Here is a 13,290-nt window from a genome sequence, read left to right as displayed (position 1 = left end):
TCGCCTTCCCCGCCTCCCTCTGGCCTTGGTCACCACCCCGGCGAGGGCAGCGGCCGCCCATGACCACCTCTCACCCCACTCCCTGGGCTCCATCAGCCCTTCCCCACCCAACCCCAGGGGCGCATCCTCACTCTTCCTCCGAATGCGAGTCCAGCTTAACGCCACATTCCAGGCCGCTACGGAGAAAGCAGCAGCCCCCAGATTCCCACCCCTCACGCCTGCCCATTCCCGCCCCTCAACCAGCTCCTTCATCCTCCCAAGGCTCGGAGGCGCATCTACACTCTACGTCCAAGTGTGGATCACCGGCCGTTACCCCCACCCCCTGCTCCCCTTCAGCCCTGGGCTCCGCCCACCGCACTAGGCCGCGCGCCCAGGAGCCCCTACACCTGGCCGTCCCACCCCCGGCTCCGCCACGTTCCCGACTCCCCCGCCCACGGCAGCCGCAGCTCCGCGCCCACCCCTCGCGGCTTCCTCCTCACGGCCGTCTCTCCCTCAGGCAGGCGCGGGGGGCCACCAGCGAGCGCAACGGCGTAGCCAATGGGCGCTCAGCTTTCTCTGGCCTCTCCCCACCCCCCCGCGCGGCGGCCAATAGCGGCGGGCGGTGGTGGTAATGCTGCGGAGTGGAGTTTGCATGCCGCTGATGCCGCGGGCTGGAGCGGCGCTGCCGCGGGGGCTGACGGGGTATTTCGGGAAGGGGGTGTGAGAGGAGGAGGAGGCGGCAGGCGCTGTGGCGGCCGCTCGGGCAGCCTGTGGAGGCAACCGAGAAAAAGAGAAAGAAAGGAAGGAAGAGAGCGTGGAGTCCTTAGGAGGAGGAGGCGGGACCGGCCGGGCTCCTCACCTCTCTGCGGCGGCGGGCGGCCCGGGAGGCGGTTCCCCCCCTGCCCACGGGCTCCTCAGTTCAGCCGGCCGCCGACCCGCGGCCCCGGGCAGCTGCTGAGGCCACCGGGGTGGCAGCGGCGGGCCGGGGCGTCGGCGGAGGCTGGAGTGGGCGCGGCGGCGACCGCCATGGCGTTCCTCAAACTCCGCGACCAGGTAGGTGAGGGGCGACGGAGGGGCAGCGCTCCGACTGAGGAGGAAGGGAGGTAGGGCGGGCCGGCGACGTGGGCGGCTTGGACGCCTGCCCGGCGGGGTGGGTGTGCGGGAGGCAGGGGTCCCGCCTCGGGGACAGGCGTCTACACTCTCCGTCCGCGTGTGAATCGCTAGCGGCTACCCCCACCCGGTGTCCTTCAGTCCCGGGCTCCGTCCACCGCTCTGGGCCGCGCTGTCGGCCCGCGCCTCCTGTCGCCTGCCAGGTGAGGCTCAGGCCTGACAGGTGGCTTCCCGCAGGCGCGCGGAGCGGTGCGGGCGGCCGTGACCTAGGGTCACGACCTTGCTTGTATGCTTCGCTGGATGGATCCTGGTTCAGAGCAGTTGATTCTGCTTAGGGAGAAGTTATTCAACGTGCAGGTTGCCAGATTTGTTTTCTTTTGACATCTTGTGCACGTTCTTGGTTACTTGGCTTGGGAAGAGCTGGTCAGAGATTACCTGACTCGTGACTTTCTTGGCCTGAAAAAATATTTTGTGTGTAGGAAGGAGATCGCAACGGTATCAGAATGATTCGTTCTCCTAAATACATAGGTAACGAGGCTTTCAGGAGATGCAGGCGCTTGCAGACGTTTGTACCTTTCCTTAAGGGAAAAGGAAACGTGAAATTTACCGAGTCGTAGGAAACTTACTAGTGCTGAGAACTTATTTTTGCTTTCCTCCCTTCCTTTTGTGAGCAGAAGATAATTGGACAGATTTGAAGGAATAGTTACTCGCATGCATTGGGAAATTATTCCATAAATCGGTACCTGTTTTGCAAAATAATGGGGGAAAACTTGAGATGTGCTTTTTAATATTGTTTCTTAGTGAATATTGTGCCTTGCGTTCTGAATCTAAGTAGTATGAATTCTCATTTCCTAAGTGAATTTTATGTTTAGGCTGGTGCTGAAGGTGTGTATCATTTGGTAGCAGAAGGGGTCTACTTGGTGCTGACATCATCTCAGGACATGATACTTTGAAAAACTGTTCAGTCAAGCTTATGCCTTTTATTTCAAATTGTAGGACTGTGCTGTCCAGTACAGCCACTAGCCGGAAAACAAAAACAAACCTGTTGCCGTGGAGTCCATTCAGACTCAGTGACCCTACAGGACAGAGTAGAACTGGCCCCATAAGGTTTCCACAGAGCGGCTAGTGAATTCGAACTGCCGACCTTTTGGTTAGTATCGTAGCTCTTAACCACTATGTCACCAGCCACTAGTCACCTGTGGCAATTAACATTTAAGTTAAATAAAATTAAATCAATTTCAAAACTCACTTCCTCAGTCCTGCTAGCCACATTTCAAGTGATCAGTACTGTTAACTATCCTACTGGACAGCACAGATAATAGAAGATTTCTATCATCAGGGAAAGTTTTATTGGACAACACTGTTAAAGAATAACAAGCAAAGCTCAGTTGAAATAAAACAAATTGGTTTCTCTTTGGAAACTCCAAGGGTGTGAAACTCAAAATCTAAATTTTCCTCGAATTTTTACCATTCTGAATAACTTTGTGTTCCCATAAGTAATGGTTGAGGTAACAATTGCTCGCTTTCTTTAGTTTCTAATCCTGTACTTTTGGGAAAGTTATTTTTATGATTTAAATCATTGTATGTGCTACGGTTTTGGTAAACTTTTAGGAGAGCATACTATTTTATTCACTGTCAGGTTTAAACAGAAATAGGATTGTGTTTTCAGTTGGTCATAAAATCCAGTTGCACCTTTGTGTACGGTATTTAGGAATTACACTCATGAAGCGACTGTGATGCTAATCCAGTTTTATATAATATTTAGTAATACTAAGTGGTAAAGTCGATCTATTAAAACGTCACCTGTAAACCTGAGGGTGATTGGATAAGTTAATAAAATGGCCTGGCTCAGAGAGGGTAAAAGAGCATTGAGGTTTACCTGTAAATCACTAAGCCGTTGGCTTATCTGGTCTCTCTTTTGGAAGACATTGAGAAACGAGTTTAATTTTTAATTTTGCCTAGTTTAAACGGAATAGCTGTTTTAGAAGTCGTCTTGTATGTTGATACTTTATAGTTAGAAGTGATGGTAAAAGTCAAATGGAATGTAAATACTATTTGAACTTTCTCATCTACAGAAAAAGCAGCTCAGCTAAGATGAATTATTTTATTTGGAGGAAAGCAGGATGAGATCTGAATAAGTACAGGTGAGTTTTAAAGGTGGAAGATACTTGACTTAAATTTAGCTCAAAGAATAACAGGTAAAGCATAAAACGAATTGGCTTCATTTACATTTGAGGCTGGAAGTAGTAGAACCTACTTTTCTAGATTTATCTCCATATTCATCTTGTATTTTGTTTTCTCCTAGTTTTGTAAAATACAGCCTAATATGTACAAGCTGTAGATGGGTAGTGGTCATTTTTTCATTGTGCGTTTAAGCATCGGGAGACTTAGAGATGGTTTAAATATAAAATCAGTGAGCAAATAAAGCAGGTTGTTCAAATACCAAATCAGTAATCTGAATGAGAGAGCTTTCCTTCATCTTATGCCAGTACCTAATTATGTGGGTAAAAGTTATTACTTCCAAAAAAAAAAAAAAACTACTGTGTATTAATTGGTGAAAATAATTTGAGACTTTTTAAACTAAAATTACTTTCTTGTTCTTTGTAGAGTAGAAAAATGAACTTTTCCCCAGATTATTTCGCTTTGAATCTGTAACAATTGTAGGGTTTTATTCAACAGGTGTTGCTGTCAGTATTTTTCTCTTTGAAGTTAATAAAAATGTAATCCTACATGATTGCACTTTAACTTATTAGTAGTAATTCATAGTACATTCATTATAATAAGAAAGATGGGAGGCGGGGCCAAGATGGCGGACCAGGTAGACGCTACCTCAGATCCCTCTTGCAACAAAGACTCGGAAAAAGAAGTGAATCGATCACATACATAACAATCTATGAACCCTGAACAACAAACACAGATTTAGAGACGGAGAATGAACAAATACGGGGAAGCAGTGAGTGTTTTTGGAGCCTGGAGCCAGCGTCCCAGTCAGGTAACCGTGGCGCCGGGCTTAGGTCTTGGCCCAGGGGAGCTGAACTCAAAACCTTGTGACGGCGCAAACAAGGGGCCAGCCCTACTCCCCTGAACTGACCCTGGGAGGGGGCCCAGCTGTCCACGCGGGCGGCGTGGCGACGCAGCTGGTGGGAAAAGTCCCCGGGAGGCAGTGACTGGTTTTAGAGCCGGGAATGCAGTGTCCCAGCCGGGAAACCTTGGCGCCAGGCTTTTGACTGGGCGCTGTCACGGCGCAAGCACGGGGCGTAGCCCTACTGCCCTGAACTAACGCCGGGAGGGGGCTCAGCCGGGCCAGAGGGGCGGCGCGGCGACGCAACTGGTGGGAGGAGAAGTCCCCGGGAGGCAGCGACTGATTTTGGAGCCGAGAGTGCAGCGTCCCAGCAGGGGAACCTTGACGCTGGGCTTTGGACTGGCAGCTGAGGATCTGACCACAGCTTCAGTGGGCCAGACCCTTGGGGGCAATCTCCACACAGCCAGCACACGAAGGCGACACGCCCCTCGGGAATCTGAGATAAAATAGTCATTCCAAGCAAGAAAAGCAACTTTGGCTGTATTCCAGGGTACTACGCTCCTGTTTCTCTGAACCCTCCCCCACCCTTCTCAGGCGGCTTCATTAACATTGGAATTTCCTGAGCCAGAGGGAGAATGGCTCCGGCTCCGCTGCGGCTTTACTTTTCCCCTTTTTTTTTTTTTTTTTTGGTCTTTTCCTAACCCACTCTTCCAGCCGGAGAGAAGGAACCACAAAAAACCCAGGGACCAAAAATCCATCCCTAATCGGACTAAAAACACAGAAACAGCTACAGCCAAGCATATATGATCCAAATCTCGGACTTTCATCCTTACAGGGAAAAAGGTGGCAGTTACAATCCAAAGACAGTTCTGTTAGGGATCTGACTGCATTTTTTTTTTTTTTTAGCGGATTTTCTGGAAAAACAAGTTTCCCAGGTCTGATATCTCTGCTTATTCAACAGAGCCCTAACTGACCCACAACAGGGAACTGAGGGCTGAAGCTCCCCCCAGACCACCTAGCCTCTTGCCTTAGGGGTCTAAGGAGGGTGACACCTACCAATCAGTAGAGGTACTTGCACTGGGGGCCTAAGGTACAGCTGCAGTGCCCTCCCACCAAGGTGCTACAGGAATAGAGACACACCTACCTCACTGACACTTGGGGGAAGCCTGTCAGCATCCTGCCCCCCCGGAGGGTGAACCCCAGCTGCTAATAGAATCTGGTGCACACAACTATCACCACTGCTTCTCGAGGTGGATAGGTGTTAGGGTGCATCACACACTTGATGACCCAAAATCAGATTCTACTCAAGAATAGTGAATAGACTCAGACATATATATCTGGCAACAGCCCAAACCAGCTGGTAATAGGTCATAAGTAAGTTAAGGGCTACAACAAACAAGACAGCACAATCTAGTAGCCCATCCACGTATATTCAAAGAAAACAAAACAAGATAAGACTCAGTGAGCAATTACAGAATAAACCACTACTTTTTATATCTTAGTGATGGCTCGGAGACAGCAATCGATATCAAACCACATAAAGAAGCAGACAATGACACCTTCTATAACCCCCCAAACAAAAGAATCAAAATCTTTCCCAAATGAAGATACAATCCTGGAATTATCAGATACAGAATATAAAAAACTAATTTACAGAATGCTTCAAGACATCAGGGATGACCTCAGAAACGAAATAAGGCAAACTGCAGAAAAAGCCAAGGAACACACTGATAAAACAGTTGAAGAACTCAAAAAGATTATTCAAGAATCTAGTGGGAAAATTAATAAGTTGCAAGAATCAATAGAGAGACAGCATGTAGAAATCCAAAAGCTTAACAATAAAATTACAGAATTAGACAACGCAATAGGAAGTCAGAGGAGCAGACTCAAGCAATTAGAATGCAGAGTGGGAAATCTGGAGGACCAGGGAATTAACACCAACATAGCTGAAAAAAAATCAGATAAAAGAATTAAAAAAAGTGAAGAAACCCTAAGAATCATGTGGGACTCTCTCAAGAAAGATAACTTGCATGTGATTGGAGTCCCAGAACAGGGAGGGAGGACAGAAAACACAGAGAAAATAGTTGAAGATCTGCTGACAGAATACTTCCCTGACATCATAAAAGATGAAAGGATATCTATCCAAGATGCTCATCGAACCCCATTTAAGATTGATCCAAAAAGAAAAACACCAAGACATATTATCATCAAACTTGCCAAAACCAAAGATAAAGAGAAAATTTTAAAAGCAGCCAGGGAGAAAAGAAAGATTTTCTTCAAAGGAGAATCAATAAGAATAAGTTCAGACTACTCAGCAAGAAGGCAAATGGGATGACATATACAGAGCACTGAAGGAGAAAAACTTCCAGCCAAGGATCATATATCCAGCAAAACTCTTTCTGAAATATGAAGGCAAAATTAAGATATTTACAGATAAACACAAGCTTAGAGAATTTGCAAAAACCAAACCAAAGCTACAAGAAGTACTAAATTGTTTGGTCAGAAAACCAATAATATCAGATACTAGCACAACACAAGGTCACAAAACAGAACATCCTGATATCAACTCAAATACGGAAATCACAAAAACAAATTAAGATTAATTTAAAAAAATGCTCATAACGGATCATTGAAGTCAATACGTAAAAGATCGCAATAATCAAAAAGAGGGACTAAATACAGGTGGCATAGAACTGCCATATGGAGAGTGATACCAGGCGATATAGGACAATACAAGTTAGGTTTTTACTTAGAAAAATAGGGGCAAATATTAAGGTAACCACAAAGAGCTATAACAACTCCATAACTCAAGATAAAAGCCAAGAAAAACGTAACGACTCAAACATAAAGTCAAACACTATGAAAATGAGGATGTCCAATTTACTAAGAAAAACATCTCAGCACAAAAAAGTAAGTGGAAAAATGAAATAGTCAACAACACACATAAAAAGGCATCAAAATGACAACACTAAACACTTATTTATCTATAATTACGCTGAATCTAAATGGACTAAATGCACCACTAAAGAGACAGAGAGTCTCGGATTGGGTAAAGAAATACGATCCATCTATATGCTGCCTACAAGAGACACACCTTACACTTAGAGACACAAACAAACTAAAACTCAAAGGATGGAAAAAAATATATCAAGCAAACAATAAGCAAAAAAGAAGAGGAGTAGCAATATTAATTTCTGACAAAATAGACTTTAGACTTAAATCCACCACAAAGGATAAAGAAAGACACTACATAACGATAAAGGGGACAATTGATCAGGAAGATATAACCATATTAAATATTTATGCACCCAATGACAGGGCTGCAAGATACATAAATCAAATTTTAACAGAACTGAAAAGTGAGATAGACACCTCCGTAATTACAGTAGGAGACTTCAACACACCACTTTCGGAGAAGGACAGGACATCCAGTAAGAAGCTCAATAGAGACACGGAAGACCTAATTAGAACAATCAACCAACTTGACCTCATTGACTTATACAGAACCCTCCACCCAACTGTTGCAAAGTATACTTTTTTTCCTAGTGCACATGGAACATTCTCTAGAATAGACCACATACGAGGTCATAAAACAAACCTTTGCAGAATCCAAAACATCGAAATATTACAAAGCATCTTCCAGGCCACAGGGCAATAAAACTAAAAATCAATAACAGAAAAACTAGGGAAAAGAAATCAAATACTTGGAAACTGAACAATACCCTCCTGAAAAAAGACTGGGTTATAGAAGACATCAAGGAGGGAATAAGGAAATTCAGAGAATGCAACGAGAAGGAAAATACTTCCTATCAAAACCTCTGGGACACAGCAAAAGCAGTGCTCAGAGGCCAATTTATATCGATAAATGCACACATATAAAAAGAAGAAAGAGCCAAAATCAGAGAACTGTCCCTACAACTTGAACAAATAGAAAGTGAGCAACAAAAGAATCCATCAGGCACCAGAAGAAAACAAATAATAAAATTAGAGCTGAACTAAGTGAATTAGAGAACAGAAAAACAATTGAAAGAATTAACAAAGCCAAAAGCTGGTTCTTTGGCAAAATTAACAAAATTGATAAACCACTGGCTAGACTGACTAAAGAAATACAGGAAAGGAAACAAATAACCCGAATAAGAAACGAGATGGGCCACATCACAACGGACCCAACTGAAATTAAAAGAATCATATCAGATTATTACGAAAAATTGTACTCTAACAAATTTGCAAACCTAGAAGAAATGGATGAATTCCTGCAAAAACACTACCTACCTAAACTAACACATTCAGAAGTAGAACAACTAAATAGACCCATAACAAAAAAAGAGATTGAAATGGTAATCAAAAAAATTCCCAACAAAAAAAGCCCTGGCCCGGACAGCTTCACTGCAGAGTTCTACCAAACTTTCAGAGAAGAGTTATCACCACTACTACTAAAGGTACTTTAAAGCATAGAAAATGACGGAATACTACCCAACTCATTCTGTGAAGCCACTATCTCCCTGATACCAAAACCAGGTAAAGACATTACAAAAAAAGAAAATTACTACCTATATCCCTCATGAACATAGATGCAAAAATCCTCAACAAAATTCTAGCCAATGGAATTCAACAACATATCAAAAAAATAATTCACCACTACCAAGTGGGATTTATACCAGGTATGCAAGGCTGGTTTAATATTAGAAAAACCATTAATGTAATCCACCACATAAATAAAACAAAAGACGAAAACCACATGATCTTATCAATTGATGCAGAAAAGGCATTTGACAAAGTCCAACACCCCTTTATGATAAAAACTCTCACCAAAATAAGAATTGAAGGAAAATTCCTCAACATAATAAAGGGCAGCTATGCAAAGCCAACAGCCAACGTCACTCTAAATGGAGAGAACCTGAAAGCATTTCCCTTGAGAACGGGAACCAGACAAGGATGCCCTTTATCACTGCTCTTATTCAACATTGTGCTAGAAGTCCTAGCCAGAGCAATTAGGCTAGACAAAGAAATAAAGGGCATCCGGATTGGCTAAGAGGAAGTAAAATTATCTCTATTTGCAGATGACATGATCTTATACACAGAAAACCCCAACGAATCCACCAGAAAACTACTGAAACTAATAGAAGAGTTTGGCAGAGTCTCAGGTTATAAGATAAACATACAAAAATCACTTGGATTTCTCTACATCAACAAAAAGAACATCGAAGAGGAAATAACCAAATCATTTACAGTAGCCCCCAAGAGGATAAAATACTTAGGAATAAATCTTACCAAGGATGTAAAAGACCTATACAAAGAAAACTACAAAGCTCTACTACAAGAAATTCAAAAGGACATACTTAAGTGGAAAAGCATACCTTGCTCAGGGATAGGAAGACTGAACAGTAAAAATGTCTATTCTACGAAAAGCCATCTATACATACAATGCACTTCCGATCCAAATTCCAATGTCATTTTCTAAGGTGATAGAGAAACAAATCACCAACTTCATATGGAAGGGAAAGAAGCCTTGGATAAGTAAAGCATTACTGAAAAAGAAGAAGAAAGTGGGTGGCCTCAATCTACCTGATTTCAGAACCTATTATACAGCCACAGTAGTCAAAACAGCCTGGTATTGGTACAACAACAGGCACATAGACCAGTGGAACAGAATTTAGAACCCAGATATAAATCCATCCACGTACGAGCAGCTGATATTTGACAAAGGCTCAGAGTCAGTTAATTGGGGAAAAGATAGTCTTTTTAACAAATGGTGCTGGCAGAACTGAATATCCATTTGCAAAAAAATGAAACAGGACCCATACCTTACACCATGCACAAAAACTAACTCCAAGTGGATCAAAGACCTAAACATAAAGACTAAAATGATAAAGATCATGGAAGAAAAAATAGAGCCAACCTTAGGAGCCCTAATACAAGGCATAAACAGAATACAAAACATTACCAAAAATGACGAAGAGAAACCCGATAACTGGGAGCTCCTAAAAATCAAACACCTATGCTCATCTAAAGACTTCACCAAAAGAGTAAAAAGACCACCTACAGATGGAAAGAATTTTCAGCTATGACATCTCCGACCAGCGCCTGATCTCTAAAATCTATCTGATTCTGTCAAAACTCAACCACAAAAAGACAAACAACCCAATCAAGAAGTGGGCAAAGGATGTGAATACACACTTCACTAAAGAAGATATTCAGGCAGCTAACAGATACATGAGAAAATGCTCTCGATCATTAGCCATTAGAGAAATGCAAATTAAAACTACGATGAGATTCCATCTCACTCCAGCAAGGCTGGCATTAATCCAAAAAACACAAAATAATAAATGTTGGAGAGGCTGTGGAGAGATTGGAACTCTTATACACTGCTGGTGGGAATGTAAAATGGTACAACCACTTTGGAAATCTATCTGGCGATATCTTAAACAGTTAGAAATAGAACTACCATACAACCCAGAAATCCCACTCCTGGGAATATACCCTAGAGATACAAGAGCCTTCACACAAACAGATATATGCACACCCATGTTTATTGCAGCTCTGTTTACAATAGCAAAAAGCTGGAAGCAACCAAGGTGTCCATCAACGGATGAATGGTTAAATAAATTGTGGTATATTCACACAATGGAATACTACGCATGGATAAAGAACAGTGACGAATCTCTGAAACATTTCATAACATGGAGGAACCTGGAAGGCATTATGCTGAGCGAAATGAGTCAGAGGCAAAAGGACAAATATTGTATAAGACCACTATTATAAGATCTTGGGAAATAGTATAAACTGAGAAGAACACTTACTTTTATGGTTATGACGGGGGGAGGGAGGAAGGGTGGGAGAGGATTTTTTACTGATTAATTAGTAGATAAGAACTGCTTTAGGTGAAGGGAAGGACAATACTCAATACATGGATGGCCAGCTCAACCGGACTGGACCAAAAGCAGAGAAGTTTCCGGGATAAACTGAATGCTTCAAAGGTCAGCAGAGCAAGGGCGGGGTTTTGGGGACCATGGTTTAAGGGGACTTCTAAGTCAATTGGCAAAATAATTCTATTATGAAAACATTCTGCATCCCACTTTGAAATGTGGCGTCTGGGGTCTTAAATGCTAACAAGCGGCCATCTGAGATGCATCAATTGGTCTCGACCCACCTGGATCAAAGGAGAATGAAGAACACCAAGGTCACATGACAACTTAGAGCCCAAGAGACAGAAAGGGCCACATGAACCAGAGACCTACGTCATCCTGAGACCAGAAGAACTAGTTGGTGCCCAGCCAGAATCGACGACTCCATTGGCAGGGAGCACAACAGAGAACCCCTGAGGGAGCAGGAGATCAGTGGGATGCAGACCCCAAATTCTCACAAAAAGACCATACTTAATGGTCTAACTGAGACTAGAGGAATCCCGGCGGGCATGGTCCCCAAACCTTCTGTTGGCCCAGGACAGGAACCATTCCCAAAGACAACTCAGCAGACACGAAAGGGACTGGACAGTGGGTAGGAGATAGATGCTGATGAAGAGTGAGCCAATGATATCTGGTGGACACTTGAGACTGTGTTGGCATCTCCTGTCTGGAGGGGAGATGGGAGGATAGAGTGAGTTGGAAGCTGACAAAATTGTCACGAAAGGAGAGACTGGAAGGGCTGACTCATTAAGGGGAGAGCAAGTGGGAGTACGGAGTAAGGTGTATATAAACTTATATGTGACAGTCTGACTTGATTTGTAAACGTTCACTTGAAGCTCAATAAAAGTTAATAAAAAAAAAAAGAAAGATAGACTATCTTTGTTTAGTTCAGGGATCACAAATTCACATGCCTATAGGGACTACAATAGGGAGTGATGTCCTGAGATCACGGCCTATAGGAGCAGGTATGTTACTTGCTGCCATTGTTAACTGTGCAGGTATGCCTAGTGTCTTTAGAACTCCTTTTTTTTTTTTTTTTTAAGGAATTCAGCACTCTGGATTCTTAATACAAAATCTCTTTGTATAAGAATTTAATGCTATGGTTTTAAAAAGGGGCTTGTAGGGGACTAGCTTGCAACCTGTAGTTTTAATCAGCTTGAGAAAACAAAGTACTAAGTAAGATTCCTATTAAAAAGTTTTCTTCAAGGTAAAATGACCAAATTGGTCATTGGTCATAAACTTTAAAAAATTGAGGTATTATTTAGGTCACATATATCGAAAGCTATATATATTGACTCGTGGTGACCCCATGTGTGCAGAGTAGAACTGTGCTCCTTAGGGTTTTCAAGGCTCTGACCTTTTAGAAGCAGATCGCCAGGCCTGTCTTCTTAGGCTCCTTTCGGTGGGTTTGGACCACCAACTTTTGGCTGGTAGTTGAGGACTTAAACATTTACGCCACCCAGGACTCTGAGATGTAATTTGTATAACGTGGAACTCACCATTTTAAAGTGTACAGTTCAGCGATTTTAAGTATATTCACAAAGTTGTGCAATTATTACCACTGTCTAATTTCAGGTCTTTTTCATTACTCTGAAAAGAAACCCCATATCCCATTAGCAGTCACTCCCTATTCCCTCCTCCCCTCGTCCTCTGGCAATCACTAATCCACTGTCTCTGTGGATTTACTTATTCTGATTATTTCATATAAACAAAGTACTATAATATGTGGTTTTTTCCGTCTGACTTCCTTCATTTAACATACTCTTTTTTTTTTTTAGGTTCACGTATGTCGTAATATCAGTCAGTTGGTCGTAAACTTTTATATTATGTTTCCATTGCCATCGAGTCGATTCCAACTCATAGTGACCCTATAGGACAGACTAGAACTTCTCCATAGGGTTTCCAAGGAGTGGCCGATGGATTCAAACCACTCACCTTTTGGTTAGCAGCCTCTATAGCTCCATATCCTGTTTAAAACCAAACTCAGTGCTGTTGAGTCGATCCCGACTCATAGCGACCCTATAGGACAGAGCAGAACTGCCCCATAGAGTTCCCAAGGAGCACCAAGCAGATTCGAACTGCCGAGCCTTTGGTTAGCAGTCGTAGCACTTACCTCTATGCCACCAGGGTTTCCGTGTCATGTTTAGGGGTTCCTAAAAAAGTTCCTATATTTGTATGCTATTTCACTGCTTCCTGTAGTGTTTGTTGATGTTGTTGTAAGGTGCTGTCAGGTCAGTTCTGACTCATAGTAACCCTACGTACAACAGAACGAAA

At 43.1% G+C, this 13,290-nt stretch overlaps 1 protein-coding gene across 1 annotated transcript in view; it reads left to right on the top strand.

The window, feature by feature from the left end:
* Window positions 1-537: 537 nt before the first annotated feature.
* The window catches only part of LOC104847212 (uncharacterized), a 57,144-nt gene continuing 44,391 nt past the window's right edge, over window positions 538-13,290 (top strand). The window contains exons 1-2 of the mRNA XM_064275176.1: window positions 538-1,032; window positions 3,165-3,233. Coding sequence (XP_064131246.1) covers window positions 538-1,032; window positions 3,165-3,182 — 513 coding nt within the window. The 3' untranslated portion in view covers window positions 3,183-3,233. The remainder of the gene's footprint in view (window positions 1,033-3,164; window positions 3,234-13,290) is intronic.

The sequence above is a fragment of the Loxodonta africana genome, chromosome 22 (genome assembly GCF_030014295.1).
Source record: "Loxodonta africana isolate mLoxAfr1 chromosome 22, mLoxAfr1.hap2, whole genome shotgun sequence".
Classification (NCBI taxonomy): domain Eukaryota; kingdom Metazoa; phylum Chordata; class Mammalia; order Proboscidea; family Elephantidae; genus Loxodonta; species Loxodonta africana.
This window is presented reverse-complemented; position numbering and strand designations above follow the sequence as displayed.